The following is a 26,311-nucleotide window of genomic DNA, read 5'->3' on the forward strand; positions in this document are numbered from 1 at the left end:
TGGTGCTACGATAAATGGGTTTTTCCAAAAGCAGCCCTGTGGACTCCTACAATGTGGGAAAAGGTACTGATACTGTAAACTCACTGAAGCCTCGGTCTGCGTAAGAGCTGGGTCTCTCCCAGCAGCAGAGAAATGCAGTTTTTGGTAGCAGGAGTTTTACAGCAGAGTATTTTAACCAGAGCCCTGGTAGCATCTGGCAGCGACAGCGAGACCTGGTATCACCATTCCCACTTTCAGGCAGAGGAGCTGAAGAACAGAGCTGGCCACTGACCTCCACGGGGTCCCACAGGCACTTAGGTCAGCCTGGGAACCCAGTATGGGACGTGACTGCAACACCAGGGAGCTGGGCTCTGACCAGCAACACCCACTTTCTCCATGCAATACCAGGTTATTCAGGAGAGTTTGAAATATTCATGTATGGAGGTTTAATTTGTCAGCCTAGCCAGACTGGGAAAACACGTCAAATGCAGAGTATCTGTTCCGCTGATGACATTTATGTTCGTGATGCACGCAATTAGCTCTGGTGGGTCACGGAACACCCGTTTTTCTGGGCTACCAGCCAGCAGCTGCTAGCTGAAAAATCCTGTCCTCTCCTTGTCATAAAACTGCCCCGTTTAATGTAACGAAGCATCACAACCTTTCTCTGAGAGCGCATCTGCCAGAGAGAGGCTGTGAGGGATAGCTTTTCAAACTGACCCAGGAAAGAGGGGCTGAATGAGATGTTTGGCTGCATTAGAGACAAAAATACCCACAGCGATATGGATCACACCAGCTAAAGCCAGAGTGAGATGTCATCTAAATCTCCTGAGTGTCTGGGCTACCTGTCTGCAATGTGACGCAGGAGTTTGTTCCCTCAGCGTGGTAACACCACGGTGAAACAGAGCCCGGGGCACGGCGACACAAAAAAACCTCTGCTGCAACGTTGTGTGCGTGCAGCGAGCAGACCGAGCCTTCCCTGTGCTCACCTTTTGTCCTGAGAGCCGGGGACTGTGGGACTGCCCCTAAAAAAGGAGCTGTGTTCAAGTTAAGTGGCTTGCAGCCATACGGTACCTACCCCAAGGCAGCTCCACTGTCAGCAATGCTTCCCACTGCTAGCAACTTTCCCAAGTCTCAGTCACTGGAGCCAAACTTTCCCACACACTGCCCTCTGCCTCAGGCTGGCTTTTTTATGGAAGAGGAAAAACCACAACAAAAACTTGCTGCTATGTCCAAGGAAAGGGTTAAGGAAAGCAGATGATTTTAACAACATCAGCCAGCTCTTAACCAAGATTTCCAATTGTTGGGGTTTTTTTGAGAAGATTAAGCATAATTAGAATTTGGCATGGCATGTGGGCGTGGGGGTCAGATACCTCTTGATATCCTCAAGAAATGCAGCCCAAGGTTAGCAAAGATACATGGCTCAAAAAACTGCATACCGAATTCATTCAGAGCCCTTATGGTTAAGGAGGTCTGTGCTTTGGAGGAAGGTAACCGCCATCTCTATTTGCATCTAAGCCTAGCTGAGCAGAGGAGGGTCCTAGCAGGGGTGCCTGGGAGTTCCCTGCTAGCCCAGGCACCCACATTTCCCTCCTCTGGAAACCAGGTTATAGGAAAAATGGTATGTATGTGCCATACTGCTGGTGCAGAGTCAGAATACAAACGGAGCACGATGACAAAGGAAGCTGGGACACAAAGGGTTTGTTTAAGACGCCCTGGGGAGCACTGAACACTGAATTCAGGTGACTGGCTCTAGGGTCCTCGCCTCACGGAACACCGCATGCTGCTCCTAAGCTCCAGCAGGCACCAGTGTAGCCCACAGTACAGAAAAGGGAGTGTTGCAATCTGCTCTGGGTCACACCAGTCCTTGCCTGTACACTGGAACGAGCCCTGCGTCAGATGTATTGCAGAGATCACCCCGAGCTCTTTGTAGCTGCCTCTGGCTTGTGCCCTGAATTCTGTCACTCCTGTAACTCATCCCAGCACGTAAGCAGGAATGATGACCTTGGAAGATCAAAGGTATCTCATGGGCACCACTACTGCATTGCCACAGCCAGTGCATAATCACAACCATTTGCAACCAGTGAATAACCTTGGGGCTCAAAACGACGGACCACCTGAAATGTCAAGTCAACCCAGTGGGATGCAGATATTATTGATGTACTAAGGATACAACCACTCAAGAGAAACAGCAGGAAGGCTGTGCTGGAAAACACCAGTCTCGGTGTGCCTGGTCCCTGCTTCCTCTGCCCTGAGATAGCACACCAGCTCCCCCCAGTGCCCAAGCCGTGGCCCTGGGTAGACCCATGCTGGGCTGCAACCCCATCTCTCTCCCCACACCAGCACCTGATGCCTTTCCCAGAGACCCACGCTGCAGAACTCCTCTTGGAGCAACCATGCCAGCAGGAGGTTAACAAAAAAAGCACAGTTACCAAACATGCGGTTCATGCATTGGCTTCATTACAGCCAGGGTTCGATGGATGAGGGTACACCAAAACCCAGGCCTCCTAGAGCTGCCTGGCAGGCAGAGCACTGGGCAGCAGCCCATCCCCACTTGCACTCCCATCAGATGGGGGCTGCGGTCTGCTGGACTCCTGCTCCTGGAGAGAAGGGAAGCTTTAGTATTGAACTTACTTGGAGCAGAGCAGTAAGGCTCGGAAGTCAGAAACCGAGGCAAATGCCTTTGAAGATGCAATAAAATGTCAGCACAGTGGATTTTCTGGTATGAGATCCAGGACAAATAAGCAAAATTTAACCTTCCTCACACCTCACAAAGTTCTTCCTTTCCTTCTAGCAAAAGGTAAGGAGAAGAGCTTCTCTGTCTGTTGCCACTTTCCTGCTGCTGCTGGCAAGGCCAATTTTTTTAAGGTAAGAATCTGTACTTTTGTTTAACCAAGTAATTTATATTTTTTTTTTTAATGGCTGGGGTTTTTTCTTGTATTATTGGGGGCTTAAGTGATTTCATAATACTGGAATTGCTTGTTTAACGATACGAGCTAAACAAATTGCTCATCCTTTCTTCCAAAGTGCCTGTTTGGCAAAAGCTACCAGAAACTTAGATAAAGAAAATCCCGTTACTAGCTTGGGCAGGTTTTAGGTCCATTGTAGGCATTCACCTGCTTGTGAGAGGGCAATGGCACCAAGTCACTTCAAGGCTCAAAGCATTTTCAAATTGAAGAAAGAGCAGGGGCACCAGTTTGTAGGCTCCTATAACAGACTACATTCATAATACATTTTTTTTTTGGTGTAAGAATCTTTTCTTTTAAAGCACAGTAATGCACAATTTCAAAATAATATGTCCTTCTGAAAGTAAGCCAGACTTTTTACAAGCAGCTTCAGACTGGAGAGCTTAATGAGGCAATTTCCTTGCAGCCAGGCTTGGGGAAGGAAGGGTGGTGACACGCAGAACATAAGGCTTGAGCATTAGGAGCCAACTTTGCCTGTTTCTGAACACCCTTATATATGGCAATTTACACCATTATTATACAAACTTCTGATGGTAAATACGATTCCTCATTTAATGTATGAAGAGGCTAAAATCTCTAGATAATCCTATAGAGAAATGGATAATTTCTGATGTCTTCATTTTGTGCATAAAACCAATGAGGGTCCCAGACTCGAACTGTCACAGTTTGCATGGATTTTATTTCATACAGGGATCCACAGGCCACTGATGTATTTTTTCTGTCATGTGTTAGCTCTGGTCTACACTTAGGTTTTGAACATAAAAAATAATGTACCACTGAATTCTTTAAAACAACACTATGGTAGAATGACCAGCATGTTGCATTCAGCATGAAATAGCTTCCCAAGAAAGTGCTCTTTTTGCATACTTTTTTTAGTATTTGCATACTAAAACTCAGATTTTTATTAGTCTGAGTAATACATTCTGTTCAACTAGTCTTGTCTATGAAGCATCCATCTAGGTGCTGAAATTGCCTGGCCAGCACAAACCAAAAATGGTGAAATCTTTATTTTTCAGCTGTCAAGTTCTACAATCAAAATCTAGTAAGGAAAAAAAACCCAACGCCAGATTCGTGACTGCAGCAAAATGAGCTGGAACACACCAGCAGATGCAGCCCAAACTCTCCAGTACTGATGAAGGAGATGCAATAAACTCGTCCACCTGAGGCTGTGGCTGCGCGACCGTTAATCCTGGCTCCGTGCCTACGCGATCAGCCAGCCATCCTGGTTTGCTGAAGAGCACGCACAGGCCCACACCAACGCTTCTGCCAAGGCACTCAGGTCACACGATGGGTTTTTGCTCACTGTGGTAGCCGCGGGACAACAGATGATACCTAGCACAGCACAGATTTGAGCAACGTGTTTTATGTCAGATGAGATGTCAACTAAAACTGCCAATGGCTTTTTTAATTAAATGCAATTGGCAGAAGTAGTTTACACCCGGCCCATGTGACATGTGGGCGAAGCGCTTGTACTCTTGTACGAAAAATCCTAAAATGACATTTGCTGTGCCCTTGAACTGCTGTCTCAGTCCACAAGTAGCTTTAAGACATATGAAGTACACCGGCTGGCTGGGAATCTCACAGGTGAAAGGAAAAAAAAAATTATTATGAGCACCTTATCAGCCCAATTGTCACAGCGTGACATAGCAAGTGGCTTATTTTATAGATGGGGCTACCACTTCTGTTTGCTTCCCTGGAACTTTCTGTCGATCCAAAGTTAAGTGACACAATACAAGAAATACAAAAAAACCTATCAGGACAACCAGCCTGGCCTTCCCATGATGCAGTGTTTTTAACCCCGACAAGTTCCATGTGGATTTGCTGCACATGTACACATTTTACTGGTGGACTTTCATTTTGTAAGCTCTAGATAGCACTGACAAGAGAAAATTAAAGCTTTAAAATACATATCGAACAAAATATGAATTGCACTATTTTCAGCAAATCTTCCTTGAAAGAACACTATAATGCACTGAAGCAATGGCCCTAAATTTTGCAATACAGGGACTGGGCCATTCCTTCAGAATATCGTGGGGTTGCCTTTGCTGTTTTTATAAAAAAGTTTTTTAAGTGTGTGTCACATGGATCAACTTCCCCATTCTTCTATATGGTCTAGTAGTTTTAATGATTAAAATAGTCCAGGTACTTTCCATTCCATAGTTTTAATTTTATCTCATCATGTATAGGACTAGAAAAGTAATTAACTTCGGGGGTTTTGTCGTGGGTTTCTTTTTCTGAAACTTTTTCATCCCTGGGTGATTTTACTAGCACACTTGAAATGCATTTGAAGGAAAAGAAACGCTTTTCTGTGTCCGATGAAGTCACTATGGCTGTGACTGAAATGCAGGCAGTGAAAATGACTGTACGGAGGAATCAGCCGCGCTATGGCAGGATCCACTTGTTCCAGTCAATAGTAATTGAGGATTTCAATTTCCATTCATGACCATCTTGAAAGAAAGCACAAGCACTAGGAAAAACCCTACAGAACATTATACATAATTAATTTTCTTGAACTTTTCAGCACGTCTATAGTATATATGCCCTATACTGCCCCCTAGCTTCCAGTTTTAAACTGACGTCTATAGTGCACTGGCAAGCTATTAGGGGAGGCATCTCACTCAATTCAACCAACAGGCTCTCGCTCTGCGCTGGTCGTCAGTCACTGGATTTTCAGTCCTGACTGCTCCAAGCTCCAGGACTACTTCAAGGTGACCCACGCAGCCTGTTGCCCCAGCTTTACTGAGTTAAACATGTGCAAGACATCCTCTCCATCTTCCAAGATCATGACAGGATTGATAAACTAAAAAAAAAAAAAAAAAAAAAAAAAAGAAAAAAAAAAAAAAAAGGAGGAGGGTATTGAAAAGACATTTTATAGCTGTTTTACTAATTTGGCTTGGGTTTCTGCCATAGACTTATCCAGCCATTTTCAAATCTTCATTGTCACCCCATCCAAACTGAAGCTGACAGATGATAATGGTCTCTGCATCAGATCTCACTGCAAATGAGTAGCAGTACACCACCTTCTCCACAAAGGAAAAGATCACTCCTCCCAAATGCTGATAGTGGAGGGCTATCACAAGAAGGTAAACTATTTCAGCCACACATCTTTTCTTTCTTTCTTTTTCTTTCTTTTTTTCCTTTCTTCCTTCTTTCTTTCTTTCTTTTCTTCCTTTCTTTTCTTTCTTTCTCCATTTTGAATCAACCTAGAGCTTCTGTGACCACAAGGGGACTGTGGCTGTGTATTGCACCTAATCACACAATGACAACCACTCTAAAACAGACTTAAACCACCAGATTCATTTCACAGCCAGGCAGGGCCAAGAAACAATAGTGCACTCCTGGATCCATACTGGTCATGTAACACCCAGGTCTGCCAGAAGTGATGAACTTAGCTCTGATCTCTTCCACGGTGCCTCAGGACACAGCGCTTTTTGTACCATGATTTTTAGACTCCCCTTTTGTATCTCAGTTTTGGTCTTGCCTGGGAGAAGAAATAAGAAAGCTTACCTCAGCAAGCCTCCTAATGTTTGTTTATCAAAAAGTCAATTTAGGGTGACATCTGGGCACATGGAAACTGGTCTGAGCCTTGCAGTCACAGCTTTTGCCCATTCAGGATGGCACTCATTTGGGAATACCAGTGTCCAGAGAAAACGTCTTATGGCAGCATTTAAGGAAGAAACCAAAGACTGCAAAACTACTGTTTAACAGGGTTCCATTTTAATTCTGTTAAATTTAACTACTGCTTATCCCTTGACAAGATCTTAGCTTTATGGTGAGTTGCTGTGCATCAGCAACCACAGAATAAGTAAGCCCAGCACCAGCCAAAGCCTGAGCCAGTTAAACAGCTTTGATCAGACCAGTGAGAACAAGTGCAGAGAAGCGACACCGTATCTCAAGAGCCCTACCTGGGACATACGGACATCAGCTGCCAAGAGCTCAGAAGTCAGCAGGGATCAGCACGCCTGCCATCGCTACCACAGCCCAAGCCGCGCCAAGCTCAGGCCAATGGCAAGGCAGAGTTGTGAAATCCTTTGCAATGCCAAGGCTGAGGACAATCCCGCCCAGTGACTTGAGTGGGTCATTTCTCAAGGGCATTCAAAAGCCAAACCACAACCCTGCTCTCCTTTACAACCAGCATCAGAAAAGTAACGGTAGGGCTGTTGATATATTTATAACATATGCATACAAATGATACAAAATACTGAGCTACAACTTTTACCAGATACTTTCTGATGCTCCTGCATTTCCTGACCAGATTTAGGAGCCTAGATCTAAAGCCCTGGGTGCTTTGCTGAGAGCTCGAAGTCCCAAAGCTGGGAACGCTGCAAAAGCCTTCCGGCACTTTTGTGCTTAAGGGTGGCTGGCTTTCCACATACACATTACTTAACTTCACAAATAATGCCCCTAGTCTTCTCCTCTTTCTTAAAACTAATTGCAAAAGGGAAGCCAGAAAAGGACTTTTTTAAGTGCGGGACCAGGTATGATAAATGGAAAGGATGCTGGAGATATTGCAAACTACAATATTGTTCACCAGTCATGTATGCATTGCTTGGATAATCTAAGAAAGCAGCAATCCGACATGCATTAAAGAGTTAGGATTTACATAAATTCCAGTGTGGAACGTGTCATCTGTACTCCTAAGTATAAAAGATGGCTGGATTCCTCCACTGGTTCACATTTAAGCCCCAATTCAAACCTCTCCAAAGCACATGCTTCATAGTTGACATAAACAGGGATTCCTTCCCAAAGCAGGGCCTTCGTGTGCCGAGCGCTGGCCTTTAGCTCGCCAAAGTTCTCCAAAACAAGAGCTTGAAAAGCTGCTGTGGGAATATCATGCCCATTTACTACATTTACTGTATCTCAGTGATCTCACATCTAATGGATGTAGTTTAAAAACAGAAATATTTTCCCTCCTAAATGTGTCTATTTTTGCTACTGTAACAAAGAGCATCAATTACAGATAAGTGTTTATGTCTCTGTTTTTCCATCTGCAAGTACAGAAAATAGTAATTTGCTGTTCCAAAGAGCATTTCATGCGGACTAATGATGAAATCTCAGTTTAAAAAAAAAATTAAAATTAATCTCATCTATGCCAGAATTGCTCCACTTACTATTGCTACATTGTTGTAATAATGCAATATACACAATGAATAACACTAAGCATCTGAAAGATGGCACATTCTTCTCTGCGATTTTTTGGTCTTTTCAGCACTTTCAACAGTGTACTTGCTAGATTCAGTTCCACTGTTTGCTTCAACAGTCAGTTTGTTGGTTTCCTGTTGCTCATGTGGGTATCTCTCTTAGCAACAGGACGGAACAATGTTTTCAGAACTGGAAAAAGTAAGAGTAAAGCCAAAACACTGGCAGGGTGATCCAGGGGCAAATGCCATGCCTGAAATCATACTCCCTGCTTACTGTGATTTTGGATTTCAAGCAAATAATCTCTGTCTAACAGGTATATTTTGCAACTGTGAAAAGCTGCGAATTTACCCTGCTGTAATAAATGCTGCAAGCCTTTATTGAAAAAGGGGATTTTTAAAAAACTGTGACAACCCGCCTTTGTTACACAAAGCTGTATGAGCTGAGCAAGGATTCCTTGCCAGAGGTTGGGGGCAAGTCTCCGACCAGACTATCTATCACCGGCCAATGAGCTCCTCCAGCAGCGATGCTTGGGCTGTGGAGCTGGTTCCTCGGGGGCCTGGCTTCCTCAGCGCGCCAGCCGAGGCTGTATTTATGAATGGATCTGACGGAACTCCGCCATGAGCCCGCGGTGTAACTGCATCACCCCATTGTTGCTACACATGCACAGCACTCACTGGGGAACAAAAAGCTGAATGAAGCGGAGCAGCTGCCAACTCAGGCAAAGACAACTTAGGAAACTATCTCATTCTTCCTTTCTTTTGGAGACTATTTTGTCTGTTGTTTCCTTGCATACAAAACGCGGTCTGCAACAAATAAGGCAGGGTAAGATACAGCGAGTCCTGTTACTTGGTTCAAAAACCACAGGCCCTGAACACTACAAAGCAGAGGATAAACGGTGTACATGCTGTAGGGACAATGTTCAAATGCTATCCATTCAAGACAGATTTCCATGATTTTATACCGTGGCTTAACAGAAACTGAATTCTTGAGTGTGGTGGTTCTGAATGTCGTTTCTGTGCAGAAATTTGCAGGGATCTTTATGAAGTGACTTTTCAGTCCTTAGGGGAAAAAAAAAAAAAATCCCAGCACTGACATACATAGCACATTTAAGTGGAGGTATTTTAAATACCATTTATTATAGATCCAATCTTCAAAACAGCCTGACACCACATTTTCAAGGGCTCACTGCCAGCTGTTTCGACAAGACTTTAAGAAAAGCTTGGTTCCTTTTTCTTTCTACATCAGGTCCTTAAATATGCTTTGGATTTTCAAAACCACCCAATACACACCAGTTCCCATCTGGGAACAGACTTTTAAAAAGGACATGTGTCTGTGTACAAGCCTGCATGCTGGCTCTGCCTGAAAACCTTTCCCCTGCTGCTGATGCTGGGCAGGACACCTCCTTTTGTCACCTGGATGCAACCTTGAGAGCTAAGCTCTAGGAAGAAGATACTCCTTATGGGCACACACAACCCTCACTCTCACATAGAATGAACATAGCCAGGTGGCTATGGTGCTACAGAGTTTATTACACAAACAGCTACTAACAAACTTAATTTGGGATCTAACCTTGCCAGCTCTTCTCAATGATGTAAGCCTGAAAACATTTTTGAGATAATAGTTTCTATGTTTCAGTGCACTCAGTCTCATAGAAAGAGGTTGGAAGGGACCTCTGGAGGTCACCTAAAGCAACCTTCTGCTCAAAGTAGGGTTATTAAAACTTAGGTGTGTGCCTAATTCTCACTGACTTTAGCCTGCAAAATTCTGGTCCAAGGTGCTTCGTAACAGATAAAGACCTCAAGTACCTACCCCTGCAGTAGTTTCTTTAGCTCCTCAGAAACCTTGATGTATTTCTCCTCATGAGCAGATCTGGGATACCAGAGAATGGAAGGGCTCTGGACAGACCCAAGTGAGATGCAAGCAGTAACCAGGCCAGGGCATCCATGCCCCACACATAATTTATGAGAACGCTCCCAGGCACGGCCAGAGAGGCAGGTTCCAGACCCATGGCTAAGCGAGCTGACACACTGAACTGAAGTCTGCTCTTCTAGGAGGTGAGGAGATAGATTTGCCCAAGACAGGTCTGAGGCAAAGCAGAATATTGATTGCAAAGTCTTAAAATGTGCCCTACCCATTCAGCTATCCTTCCTCACACCCCGTAACTGTACGCAGCGGAGATGCTTGTATCCTCCTCTGAAGCATCTGGCTCCACCAGGGACAGGATACTGCGCACACTGGAAAGCTGGTCTGGGATGCTATGGGAATTCCTGACTTCCTGAGCTGTTTATTTTTCCATTGCAATGACCCACCAAGAGACGCACAGAGCGCTCAGCAACTTCCTGTGAGTAGGTCTGTTAACTCTTTGCCCACCAGCCCCTCTCCTTTTCAAGCAACAGCAAAGGGTATGTTCCCACCCTCTGACAGCAAAACAGATCAGAACATGCAATCCCCTTCCTGCAGAGCTGTGTGAAGCTGTGTGGTACTAGCTCTTAATGACACTTTGGGACAATAGTGATCAGAAAAGGCAATGCAGCAGATATACCATGCAGAGCTACTTTCACTACCCATAAGGCTGCTGAGCTTCTCAGCTTCTTCAAGAGTAGCTCCCTGGTGTTTATTTTGGTAGGTGGAAGGAGTAATGAAATCAAGGTTTGCATGGCCTCGTTGTCACTGTCTCTCCAGACTGTGATTCAACCTTCAACAAACGGCCCAGGGCAACTATTTATCAGAAATAACTGTTATCCCAAGAATGACACTGGCAGGATGCCTTGTACTCTCATCAAGTCTGGAGCACTGCTTTGGCTTCATACAAGGATAGCCCACACTAATGTGTTTTTGGAAGAAACACTGATGTGTTGGTTCTTTGCTCACCCAACATCTGGGTTCTAAATTGAATGCTGTTCATTAGTAACATATTTTTGGTCTAATTCTTAATGAAACATCCACTAAAAACATTATAACACTAAATGCCAAACTTCAGTCTCATTTATACCAGTGTAAACCTAAAATAACTCCATCGATTTCAGCCTCCTGGTTTATGCTGCTATTTCCTAGCAAACAGATAGCACCCTCAAATTATCATTATAAACCAGCCGAAGTTCAGAACAGCTCATCGCAGTTAAGTCGCATCAGGATTTCACTATCATTCTCTATTTTCATATGCTTGCAACTTTGAAACTGAAATTTTTCATGCTTCACCTCAGACAGTAACAGCAATGAGAAAGTCCCATCAGCTGTCTCCACGCTAAGCAATCACACACACCAAAGGAAAAAGAAGCAGAAGCCTCCAGGACCCTCTGGTCGGGAAGGACTTTTCCCCAGCTCTCTACTGTTTCCTGTGGGCTACTGGGAGGCACAGGGGGGGCAAGAAGTTTCTCCTCTGCAGAACCGTAACTTCTGTGAGTTCCCTCACTTTTCCACTGCGTGATGCTCCCGATGCCTAGGAGCTCCCATTTCTTCCTCTTCCCTAACCTCCCCTTTGAAAACAAAATCATTCACACAGTGACGATGAATTAATTGTGTTGCTGCAGGAACAGCTCTCAGGCATCAGAAATCAGGAAGTGAGAGAACTGAAGCTGTTCATTCAACTTTAATTAAGTCCCAGAGTAAAATATATTACAATAGTCTTTACTCTTCATTAACACAGCCTTGGGCTAACTCTCACACAATCTAGCCAGTACATTTTTTCCAACAATGCATTTTACAGATGAGGCTGGTATTACTACCTATTGCTAAGACTGCCCCATACCTCTCTGACACCCTGTTTTCAGTTGCTTCTCTCTCTCTCAAGCTTTAACATGTGGGATGAAATTTTCCAGTCCTGGGCCCTTTCGCATTTTTCCAATGCAAAAGTCATGGAGAAAGTTTCTACCAAAATATTTCTTCCATTTCCAAATAGCTGGCTAATGAAAACCACATTATTTTGCCAAAGTTAAGAATTTTGGCCACCTTTGGTTGTGCTGAGACTTCAAAGTTTGCAAGAGACAGACTTGGAGTTAAGGCCACCTCTGCCACAGCAATGGAAATATCTTGAAAAAATGACAGCACCTCTAACTTCCAGAAAGACTTAAATTTTTTAGCAATTAAATTATCCAGAAGCTCCTTTTGTTCTGAGTATGCTCTGACTTGGGGGCCGAATGAGACTCTCCTCTGCAGTCTGTGCTGCTGTGGGCTGAGACCAGGAGCAAAGGGAAGGAAGCACATCTCTATCAAGCGCCAACAGACTCTTGGAGAGGAGATGTGACCAGTAAAATGTTAAGAGTTCTCTGTTATTTGGGAAGAGTGATTTTTATTTTTTTTCTAAAGGCATACAAGCTCAGCCAGATCTGGGTTTTCACCAGGACGTTAAAAAGCACATTTCTGACAAAAATCCATCCGCTAAATTTCAAAGAAAAGGCGTGAAAAAATTTTAAATGCGAAAAACAACATCTTTTTTTGTTCTAACTACTTAGGAACTATTAAGCTGTTTTGGCAGGTGTTTTCGCTCAGACTGAAACAATCAGGATAGAAAAAATCAGCATGAGAGATAAGGTTTGTCCAATCTGCAAGATGCTGCAAAAGGGCCTTACATTAAGAAGCACCTGGATGCCTGAGAAAACTTCAGTATCTCCTATAATAAAGAATATAAACTTTAAGTATGTATCAACAAATAATCAAATTAAGAGAACAGTGAAAAACTCCCAAGACAGCAAAAAAAGCCACGTATTCCCTCCTCAAATGTCATTGTGTGTAATATGCTCACAACATTCTTGGAAAATCAGTTAACATGGGCTCTATCATACCAAGGAGAAAGAAAATTCCACCAGAAGGACACCCTACTGTGACTTTTCTTCTGTCCCTAGGCGCCTTCACAAACATCCCCAGTACAGACTGAGCATAGGAAAAGTCAGCTGGGATCCCAATTCAAGCAGGACTTCACAGGTGAAGCAGAAAGGCACCAGCCAGCAACAAGAAACACATGGAGAGGTGCAGCAGGAAAACCCGTGGGTGTAATCCCTACCACAAGGAGTGGTCATGCAAGTGAGTAGCTGCACCTAGCCTTGCGGGACCTTCTGAACACGACCCCATGCAGCATGAACTGCAATAACCCAACTGAAAGGTGACTAAGGAACAGATTACTGCAGCAAGGGCTGCATCAGAAAGGGATGCTCAAAATCTCTTTGCTGGCAAAAGTGACAGGTGAGGGAGGGAAACGCTCTTCCCTGCGACCAGGAAATGGAGGCACAGCTAAGTATCTTGCAAAGTCCCAGTGACGTAGCCCTTGTGGCCCACGTGTTGAGCTTGCTTGCCCTCACCTAAGAGCTGATTATTGTCAGCACCATGCTCACTGCTACCCAAACCTCTTGTCCATGCTGAAAAAGAGCAAGAAGGGAAAAGATCCTTCTGACTGCACAGGAGAACACTATGAACAACTTCCCGGCATCTCCAGAAAGACAGAACCTAGCCATGATTGATCAAAACCCACCAAACACCTCAAATACAAATACACTGGCAAGGGCTACCTTGGCATCTCCCTTCTGAAAAGTGCTAAAATACTGTAGAAACAGTATCAGAAGATTAACTGGAGCTTATGGATATGGAGAACATGGTCTAGTGATGGGAAGACTGCATCGTTAATCAGATAGCACAGGAACAAAGCGGTGAGCTCTGCTGAGGATAACTGTTCTAGGTCTGGACTTTGGTGGTACCTGAGCACCACTTGCTTCTGTCTTCAAAAAGGACTTCCAAATGACTACCCAGTGATTTCTGTGGGCAGTGATGTGCTTCACAGTAGCAGAAGCAGGCACCGACCTCGTGAAAGCTTCCCTTAAACTTTTGAATTATTCTCTTCTCCTGCACTCTGCAAGCCTCCCTTTCCCTCCCCTGACACCATAAGGGCTATTCGTGTTTCAGTTCCTCACCCCACGCTGTCATTTCCACAGTCTCATTATCCTTGTCCAGCTGACTACCAAGTTGGTCCGTCAGGCTGTAATTTCTAGAACTGCAGTACAAGAAGCTCACAGACAACGATGGTTACAGAAATTCTCATCCCCACCTCCTGCCCTGTGCTACAGTGCTCAGCTCTCCAAGCTGTTTGTGAGGCTGTTCTTGGAAATCTATCAGTGAACTGATCTGGCTTAGAAACCAAACAAGCCCTTCTGACCCCCCAACTCCAAAACAGCAAGTGGTCCTTCTCCACTTCTTTAAGCTGGATCAGTACCAGGACAGGTTTGAGACACAAGGATATGAACCGTTGTATGGGCATAAATGAGCAAAAACAAGCATGAAAATGAGGAGCAGCCAAGCAGGAACAAGTTCATCTGTCATCGCCATATAAGAAGGAAAATCACAGCAGTGGGGCACCACCCTTTGAGACACTCCATGAAGTTAAGACACGGAGTTATACAGGAAGCTTTTAAAGGCTAGCATCGTTTTTCTTATTCTGTGGATATTCACAACCTTGTCTGAAAACAGCACCTTTGCTAACAAGATGTTAGTCTCCCTCTAAATCCTTGTTCTTCCTCCGCCTGGTTTCTCATGTCCTTCTCATGTCTGACCACTTGTCTCAAGAGTCCTCCCAGACACCTGCTGGATGCAGCATCCATAACTCAACATGTTACATCCAGTCAGACAAACCCCCAAGGAGAAAATTTCATTCACCCAGCAACTGCCAATATCAGTACCAGTAACAGGTAATTCTTGTTATCCACAGAGGTGAAGTAAACATAATGTATTTACCCAGTCTAAATGTAGCAACTGTAAGAAGCAGCTTTGTGCAATGCTGGTACCAGGCCATGCAGTCTGAATTGATACACAAGATGCTTCTTCTTGCACACTCCTGCTGCTTACTGTAATGTATCACCACTCTGTTTCTCCACTTACAAAACAGACACAAAAGAGCAACCACCTGTATAAAAATTTTTAATTTACACTTGAAATAAATGTATGTTAAATTTCTGCAGCTACTTGATTTACTTTACAAGAATTCAGAACTGCAAATGTTCCTTTTTCTGCACAAAAACCAGTTCCAGTCAAAAGAAATGGGTAATCCCAGAACTGCACTTGAATATTAGGACCAACAGGATTGAAAGAAAAACAGAAATATCAAAACTCTTCCCTTTTTGTTAAACTGGACTATTCCTTTTCAACCAAAATGCAAAATATTTGCTAGAAAAAACCTATCTTCTCTTGACAATGTTATCACAGATCCAATAACTGCACAGCGTATCTACTCTGCAAACTAAAAGCAATAAAAAGTTTCATAGTTAGCACATGTTAAGGATCAGACATTGAAAACTGACTCTTCTACGGCAAAAAAGCGTATTATCTTATTAGTGGCCTACAATTCAGAAAGCCTCACTCATTTTCCTTCCTTTTCAGTGAATTTTATCACTGCAAAACAAGTCAGCTTTGCAAGAGATGAAACTCCTGTTTATCCACAGACCAAAAGTTTTGGATTTGGAGGAGCGTAAGGTCTCCTTGCAGTGCCCCACCAACACGCACAGCAGGAGAGGCACCGCCCCTTGGGGAAGGCACCCTGAGTGCTCCTTTCAGTCCTCCCAGCTTTCTGCTGAGACTGCCACACAGAGCTGCCAGGTCTGGGTTTTTCTGATGTCCCACCTAGCAGCTGACCCCAGACCAGAATACTCACTTTTGAGTGAGTTTGAGCACCACTGAAATGCCATCAGACTCACCTCTCCTACTGATGATGGAACTTTCTGACAAGCCAAGAAACAGCCTTCGTGGGGTGAGCTTCGTGGGGCTTAGTGAAGTCATAAATAAAACCCCAGACAGCCTGGGTTGCACCTGCCTCACACTGTGCCAGTACCACAGGATGAGCTCACTATTCACTTCCTTCCAGGATTTTCAGATGATACCTCAATGAAGAGCAGTTTCAAGGCTGCAAACACAGGACCAGCGCACATACTGGTTTACCTTATGCCCCAGGAGATGCTGTCTGCCTGCTTGCACCACCGCCTGGGGCGGTACCCAAGGCAGCTCCCCGCTACAGCGTGCCTGACCCATCAGCCAGGGCAGGCAGAGCAGGGTCTCCCCACCAAGCTGCTGAATAAAGCGTGAAGGAAAATTGATCCCAGGAGGCCAAGGAGCTTTGGACATTCAAAGCACCGTGACCAAGGTGCCAGGTCCACACGGGCAACCCGCTCGCTCTGGGAGCACCCACTTCCTTTGGTCCACTGAGCTTTCAGGATCAGGCCATGTGATGATGGCCCGGTTCTCCACCAACGCTCTCAGAAATGAAAGAAGAAGAGGAATGCAGGACACTCACCACATCTGTGTTTGTGATCTTGGCCAGGAGGTCTGTGAGGCTGTCCCCGTCATCAAGCTGAAGGCCACAGATGGCTGCTCCCACACTTCCAGTTGCTATCATTGATGGTGGGTACATGGCAAAGTTAAAATCTGCAAGAACAGATCTGGGAATTAGTCCAAGCCCAGACCAGAAAAGCTGTAAAACATCAGAGGCAAGCAACACAAAAAAACCACACCCAAGAATAAAAAATAGGCAAGTAGAAGAAAGGGAAAAGTGCCACTCTTTGGTCCAGCAGAGCTCATTAGTCACACTGCTCATCACAAGCAGTCAAAGGAGTGGTAACAGATCTGCAAATTAAAATGGAAATGCAGTTTGGTCTTTTATTCTCACTGATGCATAAAGTAAACCTGGACAATTTTTAATAGTCTTTCCTTAGTTTTAAAGAAAAGGAAAGAGAAGAAGGAGGCTTTCTGTAAATTATGTCAGAAATTTGGGACTTGGTCACATTAGAGCTCTCTGTATAACTGGAAAACTAACTGGAATAAGGTAACACAAAGGACCAAACTGAGATTTTTAGTCATGTCAGTTTTTAAAGACTTTAATTAACTCGACCATTTAAAGACCTGTCCAGGAAAAGGATTTTAATTAACGGTTCATCTTTACTACCTCTGCAATTAGGAAGTAAGAACACTTACAGCCCAGAGCTATGTAATCAAAGAAAAAAACAAAGATCACATTTGTCATTACTACTATTTCTTAATAAACAAGTTTTGAAACTTCCTCTCACACATCTGTGGAGATCAGGAGAGAAATTAAAATAAAACTAAATGTTCTTTTGACATTTATTAGGCAGTTTCACGGTTTATGATACTGCCATAGGCACTGGTTTATTGTCATGCCTCACTAAATACCACTTCCAGAAGATCTTCTAGGTTACTGATATCATCCTAAAATGAAACTTTGTTTACAAGTTCTTCAGGGTTCAACAATAACTCATTAACAAACCCTTCTCTTCCAGTTTTCAGTTGGGGGGACTGGAAGAGGAAACCCAAGTTAATACTGAATATGAAATAAAACACAATCAATATACTCGGTCTATTTATAGAAACAGATTGTTACAGGAAACTGCCCTTCTGTTAAGGGCAGATCCCAAGTCCTCTCTGTTCAGCTAGCACAAATTCTGTAACCCTGTGGATGTCTGCATAACTCCTCAAGTTTTAGACACATCCAGAGTTATTCTCAGCCTCCCAGACTCTGAGCTGCAATAGCTCTGAGGATGGCACTTTATTCTCCAGGCTGGAGTATGTCCCTGGGACCCACAAGGAACGAAGAATGGGACTCAGGTCATAACATTCATCCAGATGGACTGAAGGGGGGGATGTTAGAAGTGGGGAGAGAAAAGGGAGGAGCTGAAACCCCGACATGGATTTATCTGTCTCACAAAGCCAGTAGGAGGTGGCCACCTGCAAGCCCACCACTGCATGCTGCTGAAGCCCACTGTCCTTCCTACCAGGGGAGCTCAGCAGACATTATACTCTGACAAACACTTCTGAAGGAGTAAATTCCCACCAACTTAAGCAGTGAATATGGACTGACATTATAATAAAAATATTAATTAAGCACTATTGCAATGGTAAGAACCCACTGAGGAAAGCTGATGATCTTCGATATTAAGTTATATTGCTGCCACAAGTCAACAGGAGAACCTTGATTCCTACTTATCAGTGAGGATGCTGATCTCAGCACATGTTGAAGGTAACAGGAATTGCACTTTCATGATCAAACTCGCTTTCACATTTACCTCACATAGATTTATACACACACATGCAAGGGCTAGATCCATCCAGCCTCTAAATGGATGACCAGGGAAAATAGATAAGGTTATCTAACACATAGCACGTGCACTCCCCATAGAGTCCATCCTATCCCCAGTGCCTCAGCCTGTGGTTGCACTTATCATTGGGCCAGACCTCGAGAGGTCATAAATACAGTCGGATTTTAAGCCCTTGAAATAGCCTTCTTTTTATGCCTTTTTGCCTCTCTTCTTACTCATTGCTACTGATGGGAAGGCCCAGGACTTGGGTCTGGGTGACTGTTGCAGTGGCTTGTTCCTGTGGGTTGATCTGGTAGCTAATGGCTCCATGGAAGAAGCGTGATTGCTGGGCCACCAGCTTACAAAGTCCAATATGAAAAGCAGGAATGGTTAAACGATTCCAATAATCAGAGGTTTTATAAAGGCTGCAAATGCTTATGTGCTTGCGTGACTGTCCAGAGTCTCCTCCTGGTCCACGGAGCAAATAATAAACATCTATAAAATGTAAGAATGTTCAAACATTTATGGAATCATAGAATCATAGCATCATCTGAGATCTAAAGACCTCTAAGATCATCAAATCCAACCATCTACCTAATACCACCACACCCACTAAACCATGTCTATAAGCACTACATCAACACGTTTTTTGAACACCTCTAGGGACGGTGACTCCACCACCTCCCTGGGCAGCCTGTTCCAATGTTTGACCACTCTTTCAGTAAAGAAATTTTTCCTAATGTCCAATCTGGAAAAGGCCTACTGTCCCCAAAATCTGCTCTCACAAGAGTGATTCATCAGCAATCCCACTAATTTCTTTAGAAAACAGGTAAGTCAAGGCAGACTACATGTCCATGGGACTGTTTCTGCTCTTGTACACACTGCATTTGCTTGGGTTTGCAAATCCCATGTGCTTGCCTTCGTGTGAATGAGGCTGTACTTGGCCAACAGGGCCCTAAATTGGAAAGCAACTCCCGCATTTAATCTTTGGACTTACCAAACTGTCTCCTAGTTATGCATGGGAACTATGGGTAACAATGGACTTTCTATAATTTACCCCTCCTGGTCACAAGTTTTGGGGAAGATGTAGTAAAAAGATAACGTGAATCATCCCAAACTGCCAGCATTTAGACAGTCCCTACGGAAGCTATGATGCAGTGTGTGAAGAACCTAATCCCACCCCCTCCCACCCAGCATTTGATCCAGCAGAAGGGAAAAATGGACCTATTTAGAGGCCCAGATGCACCCACTGGGTCCCCATGGAGCAGCTTCACCCAGCCCTGAGCAGCTAGCGGGAACACCCAAGCAACAAGGAGCTCCCATGTCTGGCACTCAGCACCAGCTAGGCACAGCGAGCTGAACGAAGGACACAGCTCCAGACTGCCCTCTGAACTTCCTTGCCTCCTAGGGGCTTGCATCAAGACCTTCCCACTATCTGAACGCTCATTTTCTCATGGTTGATTTTATATCTGCTCCCAGGAACCGTCTTCCTAGGAAGTGGAATAAAGAGCCACAGTGCCCCTGCCAACTAGCACTGCTGTAGGTCTGCTTCCACGTGGGGTCACATGAGAACATTTCTATGCCCAATAACCTTGTTAGTTCCCTTAATGTCATTCATAATGCAAATGAGACAGCGAGCGAATGGCCAGAGGCCCAGAGTGACTAAAGCTCAGCATCCAGAAAGACTTACATTGCCTCTAGCTCTAAACTAACTTCCCTCCATAACAAGCACCATAAACTTGGCTATCAAAGCTACACATGCCCAGTCTTTGTTGTACAACAGGCAGCGATTTGTATCACTGGCTTCTATTTTTAGCATATTAATTAACTACTGCAACTGGTGAGGCAAGTGTCTCCAACTGGAGAGTGTGGCGCCATTGTCTGAAGTCATCACCTCATCTCGCGCTATTGAAAATCATGGCAGTGACCCTCCTGCTGATATGAATTTAACCTGACATGCCCACAAAGGGATGGGGGGTGGTGCACCAATTTTGTGCACATGGTTCTCCGCATCACCCTGGACCCTATTAGTGTGGAAAGAGCTCATTGAAAGAAAAGAAGCCACATTGTGCTGGGCCACCTAGAGGGTTGAATAGAAAAGGCTGAGGAAAAGAGCAGGCAGCAGAATAAAGGCCGTAATTAACATATTTCCATATTCAAGCAAAGCAATAACTACGTGAAATGTTTGTCAAGGTGCAATGAAAGCATAAATATTAAGTACCGTATCTGAGAGGATGCAGAACCCCCCTCCAACTCTTACATTCCATCGAGAAATTCAAGACAAGCTTTTTACATGTTATTTTCCATTCTAAACCTTTATCCCCACTTCCCCCATGACAACAAGCCAAGTCCTGCCATCCTCACTCACTTTTCATGCAGGTAAAACTGCCCGCAGAATTCAGTCAAAAGTTTGCCCTGAGATTAAAAAAATATCAAAATAAAAGGGGGAGAGAGAGGACCTAAACATGTGAAGCTGAAACATATGCTTTTACTTTAAATTCTTGCTGGAGATTATGAACCCTGAATTACAGAGGGACTCTTATAAAAAGTACTTATTGGACACCTGAAGCAAGGCTATGGGCTAAATCCTTCTTTTGGACCTATGTGCAACCTCGGTTAATGGGTACCCAGAGCCTGCACTGAAGGCATGGTGTCGTGTACCTTTGTCGTGATTTATGCAATTTCGCGGGAAAGAACAAAAGAGTCTCGTGAAAAGTCACAGGAGTAGCGCAACAACGTGTAGTCTACGAGAATCTGAGCACACGAACACTTCAAGGGAAGATACTGGGCTGTTAGAAAGCAGGACTTGTTTTACCTTCTACTCCCAGGCAATAAACACCAGAAACCGTCCCATCCCCACTTCGGTATCACCTTTTTCCTAAAGGACCTTAAAAACAAGGGACTAACCTTGCACAACTCCACTGACTTCTGTGTTGGAAATAAAAAAAGCCGATACAAGAAACAGTGCCCTTTGAAACACAGACACCTCTGGACCAGTCAGCCGGAGTCATCAAGTAAATTCAGGGTACCCTGGATCCACACCCTGCTTTCAGACTGGAGCTCACACAGCCAGGGCATGAACGCCTGCACGTGCCAAGGACATTTTTCTGCCTGTGCGGCACACGTAATCCATGGTCAGGTTCTAGGACTCTGCACTGGGGCCAAGCTGTTTTGCTGGCTCCCTTCCGATCCAGTGGACTTCACTACCTCCGAGCCAGGAAAATGCAAGGTTGACAGTCAGTCTAAAGCAGGCGGGAACTGGAGGCAGGAACCCAGAGAGGTCCTGCAAGGGGAAGCCCTAACTCGCAGCCAATAACTGAAAACTGCCGGAAGGAAAAGAGCACTGACAAATACCCAGGCTGAACGTGCTCGGTGTGCCAAAGCCAGGTGGGAACTCTACCTTCTTACAATGACCCTTGTTACTGCTCTGGCTGCTGGTTCGTTTTTTTTAACACAGAGTTTTTATCTCTATAATTTGATAAGAGGTTTATTTTCAGAGTTGCAAATGCAGAATTGGAAACTGCTGTTATGAGGAAGGTAATGCTTCTCATTGGAAAAAGAAAAAAAACAAAAAAAAAAAAAGAAAGAAAGAAAAACCCAAAAGGAATCCTACCTCCATCAGGAGAACAGAATCATGACAGTCATCAAAACTGGTTTATAAAATGATATAAATAATGGTCAAATTTCACCCAGCCTCAAACTTCACCCAGCCCATGAATGTACTATGACAACAAGCATGGATCTATATTTAACCAGCTAAGTTTAAAAGGAAAGTCTAATGAAAACAATGTAAGTAGTGAATTTAATTCTTGCCTGTTTTGATCCAAATGCAATTCCAGCGTCAGTGTGCTGCTTTTTTTTTTTTTCAAACCCAGTTGGTTTTAACTGCATCGGCCATTTTTTTTTCTCCTGCTTTCGTATTTCTACAAGACACTGCAATTTTTCCCCATGTTAACTATTTCTGCTTCTAAAGGCAAAACCAGATGACTCTTCAGCCCTTCAAAAAAAGGGCATGGCAGTGCCAAGTACGAGCAAACAAAAAACTGTCAAGTAAAACAGGATGCAGACCTGTTTCTGTTCTTTGAGTAGACGGGGGCGCAGACACCTAATTCTGCTCCTGGGCTACAGTAAGGCAAAAAGTATTTGGCCTTTATATAGATGGGTCTAAAGTATCCTAAATGTTAATGCTCCATCACAACCATCCAAGTGGGCAGAGCCAGGGAACATGTTGAACAGTCTATGTAAAAGTATATGAGCACTCACTACAATACGCTTCTTAGCAGAGCATAAGAATATTTCTGGACAGCTGTCTGCACTGATTATTATTTTCACTTGTTCTACACCCTCACTAAGGAAGCCTAACCAAGGACCAAGATTAAGTTAGCGTTTGAGCCACCAAATGGTCAGATCCTCACAGCTGGTAGGAAGGAGGGTAACTTATCTGGCAGCGCTGGAATTACGCCAGCTTGTATCAGCAAAGGCTCTCTTCCTCCCTTTCTTTCCACATCATCTTCCCAGCTTTGATGGATCCTACAATTTAAGGAGTGAGTCTGCTCATATGAAACATTCCCCAGGCCCTGCTTATTTGTTGATGGGGCTTCCATGGTTCCCATGGCTTCATTTTGCTAGAAAGATCAATATACTGATACGAGCTGCCTCTCGCAGGAACAATCAAGAGCCTTCTTTTGTATGGCAATAAATTCACATGGATTATTCTTTCTTCTGTCATGTAAGACCTATTTGTGCAACCACTGCCACTTTGCAACATGTATTTTACGTCTAAGAGATCAGTCCACACAACAAAGCCTCTGTGGACTTCTTTCTTTCCCTCTGCAAAGAACAGGTCCTGAATAAAACTCCTATCACACTTTTATCCTCTGCAAGGACAGAGCCCAACAACTCTTGCATTGCCTGAGAAGGGAAGGATGCATAGTAGACTGGCCCAGCTGGAGTCCTGAGAAGTAAACATGCCTCTTGGTGTTACATAGCATTCTGTGTGGTTACCCTCCAGATCACTACTAGGGTTGTGGGCCTCATCTCGCAGTCTTTGCTGAGACAACACTCCCATTGACTTCCACAGAACTTCTGTCTGAGTAAGGACCCAGGATTTGGCCCAGAAGTTAAAAAAAAGCCTTCTCAGCTTTCAAGTGTAGATGATTAATGTCCCAGGAACAGTGGGCAGAGGTTTGGCACACTGTATAAAACTGACTTAAAGCTGAAATTTTCCTCCTCCTTCTTAGGCTCTGCAGACACAGGCTTTGAAAGCCACCGGTCTATGAGATGCTGCATTGCATCCATCATGGGAACATCTCACCTGTCATAGGACTCCACTGAAGCACAGAAAAGACCATCAGGCAAAGGAGTGAATCTACAGAGCTACACAAATTGCCTTCTGTCTCTGCAAGTCTGCAAAGCTTTTTGCTTCCAGGTTTTGCATGCCACTTAAATAAAACAGAGAAAACCACCTTACTGACATGAGACTCTCCATTACAGCTTGTGTTCAGAGATGCACAGCTCCTCTTTCTGAAAGCCTGACTTGCACAGCCTGTCCTCACCCAAAACCCATTCCCTTATAGGCACTGAGATAAAAAGGGTATCCCTGTGCCAGAACAGTGGAACGTACAGCCTCCAACGAGAGAGTGTAGTGCAAGGAAGCAGCTGGGCATCTGTGACGCTGAACAGCCTGGACAAAGAAGAAATGAAGGGCAGGCTGAAGTCAAGGTAATAATGCACATTTCTCTTTTCATCAGCAGCATGGCATTCCCTGCATGCAGCTCTGGAACAGGTGCACTCTCCCACTCCTCCAGGAGCAACTCCCTGGCTTGGAGCACGGCACGTACAAGTAAACAGGCAACCCCTGAGAAAACGTTTCCAAACTGTGAAGCGCTGTGCGAAGAGACAGAGGAGGAACGAAGGGTGCAAAGCAATGAACAGAAGGAGGCAGGGTCAGAGCAGCAAAGCAACATGATCCCACAGAGTAAAAGAAGGACGATCTCCATTGGGCTCACAGTTAAACAGGGTCCTCCCATGCTGAAAAAGCAGTAAGCATCAATTTTGCCAAGCTATTTTGAAAGGACAAGGGCTCCAGCCCTCTTTGTGCCTTTACAATTCAGAAAATGCCTGAAGGAGATTTTAGCTTGCACGGGGAGCCACCAGTGGGATGAGAAAACAAATGACATCATGACAGACTAGGTTACGCGACTGGGTGTCAATATATACAGCCAGGGTAGGGCTGCAAGTAGACATTGCTTTCGGCCCCTTCCAGTGGAGAAGGAGGCTCCTGAAAGCATTGCGAGTGCAGGGCAGGCGAAAGGGAATTTTTTTTTTTTTTTTTTTCTCAGAAAATAGGTTTCTGTCTTGCTCAGCAGCTGTACGTTCAGATGGGACCAAGGGCAAAGAGGGATACGTTCCAGTTTCAGTCATGCTCATGTGAATCATTAATCACCGCAAGGACTGGGGAGAGGCCATGGATTCATATCCATGCAGCTTGTTGCAGAAACTGGGCTCAAAATAAAGACAGAGAAACCGAGAGTGCCAAAATGATAAAACACGACTCAGAGGAATATACAAAAGCACCGAGTACCATCTCCTTTTGCATAATGTTCAAATGGAAAGGAGAACAGAGATCAAAGTGACCCTACACATCCAGCACAACATCCAGAACCATTAACGGCTGCTTCCCTCTCTGTTTGTTGACACAGAAGTATGGCAGGACCGAGATCACAGCCAGCTCTGTAAAGGCAGAGAACACCTGGGAATTTCTAGTATAGTGCTTTTGCTCAGAAATTGAAATGGAGCAGTTGAAGAACTCGGGCTAGAGGAAAAAAGTCAAAATACGCCAGATTGTGCATGATACACTAAAGAAGAACAAAAAGTACTTGAGAGTAGAGAAAGCTGCACTGAGATGAATTGAGAAGTAAAAAGAGATTCATTGCTGTACTCCAGACCAGGGCGGCTAGCCAGCCAGCGAGGTCAGGTCTGGTAACAGTGAAGAGTCAAAACTGGGCTAAAAACACGCGTGGAGGGAGCAAGGGAAGAGGCAGCCACATGTCAAAGGAGGTTATATGGCTGAAAGAAGGCAAATGGGGAAATGAAACAACAGGCCTAACCCAAGGCAGGGGAGAGCAGAAGCTTTGAGGGAGAAAGGGAAAGAAGAAACACAGTGGCCTGCAACAAATACAACAAGAGAAGGAAATGACAACTGGATCTGGAAGGAAGTCTGATGAGAAGGGGCTTTTCTTCACCAAGAAGGGCAAGAATGACTTTGAGAAGGAGTGGCAGTGAAAGGGAAATACAGCAGTAACAACAATATTTCTGTAATGCAAATTGGGGTAGTAGCTCCCCAGCAAACTGGGAACGAAGTAGAAAACTGGGAATGAGGGCTTGGGTGAGATCTCTGTTTTCAAAACTGCAAGGGGTTGTGGGTCCTTCTCAAAACTAAATGCCAACACAGTGGTTTGTGGAAAATGCGATGAGAAGAAAAGAAAATCTACAGCCAGCACCACAGCGCCCTGCCCTTCAGGAAGCTCCGCACGCAGCCAATTATGTCTTTCATTCGCAAGAGAAGAAACTCTGACTTGTTGCCTCTTTAAACTCTACATAAAGGACTTTGGTTCATGCATTGGAGACATATGAGAAGCAGGTCACACGGGGGAAACATGTGAGACAAGTGCATGACTGAGCTAAGGGCTGGAAAGTGGATGCTGGTTTGTATCTCAGTAAATGGTAAAGCATAGAGTTAACCATCAAGGAATTCATGGAGAAAGAGTGGAAAGAAGCCACGGACTTCGGAAACTCCTTCATGGCCCACAGTCCTGCAATGGTTTGATAATACAGAAAACTTCAAGGGCAAAGGACTACAAACCAGAATTTGGAAAGCTAAATCATAATGAAATCTAGGTCACTCAAGAAAATGCCCTCTTAGATAAAACAATACAACCAAAACACTATTGTAGGAGATGAAAGCAACAAAAGACAGGGAAGATTGGTCTGATTTGGAAAACAACATCCCAGTATGTTGGAGGCTGATGGCTGATGGTGTTGCGAGGATCAAGAGAAATGTCCATGGGAAAGACCGTCTTTTTCAGAAGAAAAAGAGCAGCGTGAATGAATCCAGGGTAAGGGGAGAAGATAAAGAAAGAAAGCAAAGCTGATGTAACAGATTAA

The 26,311-nt window shown here is 44.4% G+C and overlaps 1 protein-coding gene across 1 annotated transcript in view; it reads right to left on the minus strand.

Moving 5' to 3' along the window:
* CCND2 (cyclin D2) overlaps nt 1–26,311 on the minus strand; it is a 33,743-nt gene that overhangs the window by 1,401 nt on the left and 6,031 nt on the right. The window contains exon 4 of the mRNA XM_086465677.1: nt 16,351–16,481. Coding sequence (XP_086321803.1) covers nt 16,351–16,481 — 131 coding nt within the window. The remainder of the gene's footprint in view (nt 1–16,350; nt 16,482–26,311) is intronic.

This window comes from Leptosomus discolor, chromosome 1 (assembly GCF_034619465.1).
Source record: "Leptosomus discolor isolate bLepDis1 chromosome 1, bLepDis1.hap2, whole genome shotgun sequence".
In the NCBI taxonomy this organism is placed as follows: domain Eukaryota; kingdom Metazoa; phylum Chordata; class Aves; order Leptosomiformes; family Leptosomidae; genus Leptosomus; species Leptosomus discolor.